General features: G+C 62.9%; 1 protein-coding gene across 1 annotated transcript in view; it reads left to right on the top strand.

Moving 5' to 3' along the window:
- Positions 1-3: 3 nt before the first annotated feature.
- The window catches only part of BSCL2 (BSCL2 lipid droplet biogenesis associated, seipin), a gene marked incomplete at its 5' end in the record, with an annotated part of 4,652 nt that continues 1,538 nt past the window's right edge, over positions 4-3,117 (top strand). Inside the window, 5 exons of the mRNA XM_042021005.1 lie at positions 4-149; positions 658-739; positions 1,196-1,339; positions 1,725-1,859; positions 2,162-2,259. Coding sequence (XP_041876939.1) covers positions 4-149; positions 658-739; positions 1,196-1,339; positions 1,725-1,859; positions 2,162-2,259 — 605 coding nt within the window. The remainder of the gene's footprint in view (positions 150-657; positions 740-1,195; positions 1,340-1,724; positions 1,860-2,161; positions 2,260-3,117) is intronic.

Below are 3,117 nucleotides of genomic sequence, written 5' to 3'. Positions count from 1 at the left end.
GGGGGGCGCGGCGGGCGCTGCTGCGGGGGGGGGCTGGGGCTGAGCCTGGCGCTGCTCCTGCTCTGGGCCTCGCTCTTCCTCTACGGCTCCTTCTACTGGGCCTACCTGCCCGCGGCCGCCGTGCTGCGACCGCTGCACCTGGCCTTCAGGTGGGCGGGGGGCTCGGGGGGCTCGGGGCATGGGGACCCTCCCCCTTCTATGGCCGTGATTTGCACTGGGGACCGGGTTCGGGTGGGGCTGGGGGGGTCCAGGTGTGTCCAGGTGTGCCCGGGTGGGGCTTTTGGGGTGGTTCTGGGGGGCTCCCAGGGGTTGGGGGGGGTCCTGGGGAGTTTGGGAGTTCAGGGGGGGTTTGGGGGATGTGGGAACCTAAAAAGGAAATCCTAAACCAATGTCCTGTAGGGTGCCCTGAGCACCTGGTTCAGGTGTGTCCAGGTGTGGCCGGGGGGGTTTTGGGGAGGTTTGGGGAGAGTTTGGGGTGAGGGGGGGATGAGTGACCCTAAAATAATCCCCTAAAAAAAATGGTGAAAAAATTCCCATTGGGTTTCCTGAGCACACCTGGGCCAGGGGGGTTTGGGGGTTTTAGGGGGTGGGGGATTGGGGTATTTGGGGGTTTGGACCCTGATTCCCCAGCCCTGACCCCTTTTTTGGCCCCCCCAGGTCGGACTGTGACAGCCCCGGCCCCGAGCTCTGCTCCTTCCCCTCGGCCAATGTGTCCCTGCTGGGGGAGCACCGCGAGAAGGTGCCTGAATGTCCCAAAATCTGGGGGGGGATTTGGGGCTGGGGGTGCTTAAAAATATCCTAAAGATGGGGGAGGGAGGTGGGGCCAAAATGTCCTGAAAATATCCTAAAAAATGGGGGAATGTGGGGCTAAAATATCCCAAAAATTTGGGCAATTTGGGGCTGGGTGGACCCAAAAATACCCTAAAAAAATTGGGGAATTCGGGGCCATAACATCCTAAAAATATCCTTAAAATATGGGGGGGATTCAGTGCCAAAATATCCCCAAAATTTCGGGGAATTCGGGGCCGGAGGAGTCCTAAAAACACCCTTAAAAAAAATTGGGGATTTTGGAACCGAAATACCCTGAAAATACGAGGAATTTGGGGTTGGGGGATGCCAAACTACCCTAAAGAAAAAGGGGAAATGTTGGGGGGGGGGGTTTGGGGGGGTTCCGGAGCTGTGGGGCTGCCCCCAGGTGCTGCTCTACGGGCAGCTCTACCGGATCTCGCTGGAGCTGGAGCTGCCGGAGTCGCCGGTGAACCGCGAGCTCGGCATGTTCATGGTGACCCTCACCTGCTACGGGGCCGGCGGCCGCCCCTTGGCCACGGCCGCGCGCTCGGTGCGGCCCCACGGGGACCTGCGGGGCTGCCAGTGGGGCTGGGGGGACCCTGTGGGGCTGGGCAGGCTCCAGGGTGGGATTTGGGGGAGATTTGGGGTGGATTCGAGGTGTCTGGAATGGGATTTTCGTGGGGGGGGGGGGTTCAGTGGGGTTTGGGGTCTGGGGTGGGATTTGGGGTGGAATTTGAAGGGTCTGGGGTAGACTTTAGGGAGATTTGGGGTGGGATTTAAGCTCTCGGGTGGATTTGGGGGGGTTTGAGAGCTCCAGGGTAGAACTTGAAGCCTCTGGAATTGGATTTGAGGTTTCTGGGTTGGGATTTCGGGGAATTCTGTGGATTTGGGGTGGATTTGGGGGAATTTAGCCCCGTTTGCCCCTCTCCCCCCAGGCCATGCTGCACTACCGCTCGCGGCTGCTCCGGGCCCTGCACACCGCGGCCTTCGCCGGCCTCTTCCTCAGCGGCTTCGCCGAGCAGAGCCAGACCCTGGAGCTGGAGCTGATGGGGCGCTACCGCGAGGACCCCGTGGGTCTGGGGGGCCCCAAAGGGGGCTTGGGGGTCCCAGGGGGGTTTTAGGAGGTCCCATGGGGGTTTGGGGGGGGTACCAGTGGGGTTTGGGGGGTCTTAGAGGGGCCTGGGGGCTTCTGGAGGGATCCCAGGGGGTCCCAGGAGGGGCTTTGGGGGTTCCCAGAGGGTTTTGGGGTGTCCCAGCAGGGTCTGGGGGGTCCTGGGGTATTTTGAAGGGGGGTTTTGGGGTGTTTTGGCAGGTCCCAGCGTATGTTGGGGGGGGTCCCAGGGTCTCTGAGGCCCTGGTGCCCCCTCCCCAGTACACCCCGACCGTGGGGGCGTTCGTGGAGATCCGGAGCCGGCGGGTGCAGCTCTACGGGGCGCGGCTCAGGGTGCACGCGCACTTCAGCGGGCTCAGGTGGGTGGGGAGGGGTCCCCAGGGGTCCTGACCCCCCAGCGGGACCCCAAACCCCACAGCTCAGGCCCAGCCCCTGCCCTGTGTGTGTCACACACACCTGTCCCTGTGCGCCCGGTGTCACACCTGTCCCACCTGTCCCTGTCACACCTGTCCCTGTGTCCCCGGTGTCACACCTGTCCCACCTGTCCCTGTCACACCTGTCACACCTGTCCCACCTGTCCCTGTCACACCTGTCCCTGTGCCCCCTGTCCCCGGTGTCACACCTGTCACACCTATCCCTGTCACACCTATCCCTGTCACACCTGTCCCACCTGTCCCTGTCACACCTGTCCCACCTGTCTTTGTGCTCCCTGTCCCCGGTGTCACACCTGTCACACCTGTCCCCGGTGTCACACAAACCTGTCCCTGTGCCCCCTGTCCCTGTCACACCTGTCCCTGTCCCCGGTGTCCCCCGTGTCCCCCGTGTCCCCAGTGTCACACAAACCTGTCCCTGTCCCACCTGTCCCTGTGCTCCCTGTCCCTGGTGTCACACCTGTCGCTGTCCCTGTCCCCCCGTGTCCCCGGTGTCACACACACCTGTCCCTGTGCTCCCTGTCCCCGGTGTCCCACCTGTCTCCGGTGTCCCACACACCTGTCCCTGTCACACCTGTCCCTATCCCCGGTGTCCCACCTGTCCCCGGTGTCACACACACCTGTCCCTTTCACACCTGTCACACCCGTCCCTGTCCCACCTGTCCCTGTCCCCAGTGTCACACACACCTGTCCCCGGTGTCACACACACCTGTCCCTTTCACACCTGTCCCTGTCCCCGGTGTCACACACACCTGTCCCTTTCACACCTGTCCCTGTCTCTGGTGT

The sequence above is a fragment of the Corvus kubaryi genome, unplaced genomic scaffold, assembly GCF_017639235.1.
Source record: "Corvus kubaryi isolate FWS band 111438036 unplaced genomic scaffold, C.kubaryi_AGA036_p1.0 37070, whole genome shotgun sequence".
In the NCBI taxonomy this organism is placed as follows: Eukaryota; Metazoa; Chordata; class Aves; order Passeriformes; family Corvidae; genus Corvus; species Corvus kubaryi.
This window is presented reverse-complemented; position numbering and strand designations above follow the sequence as displayed.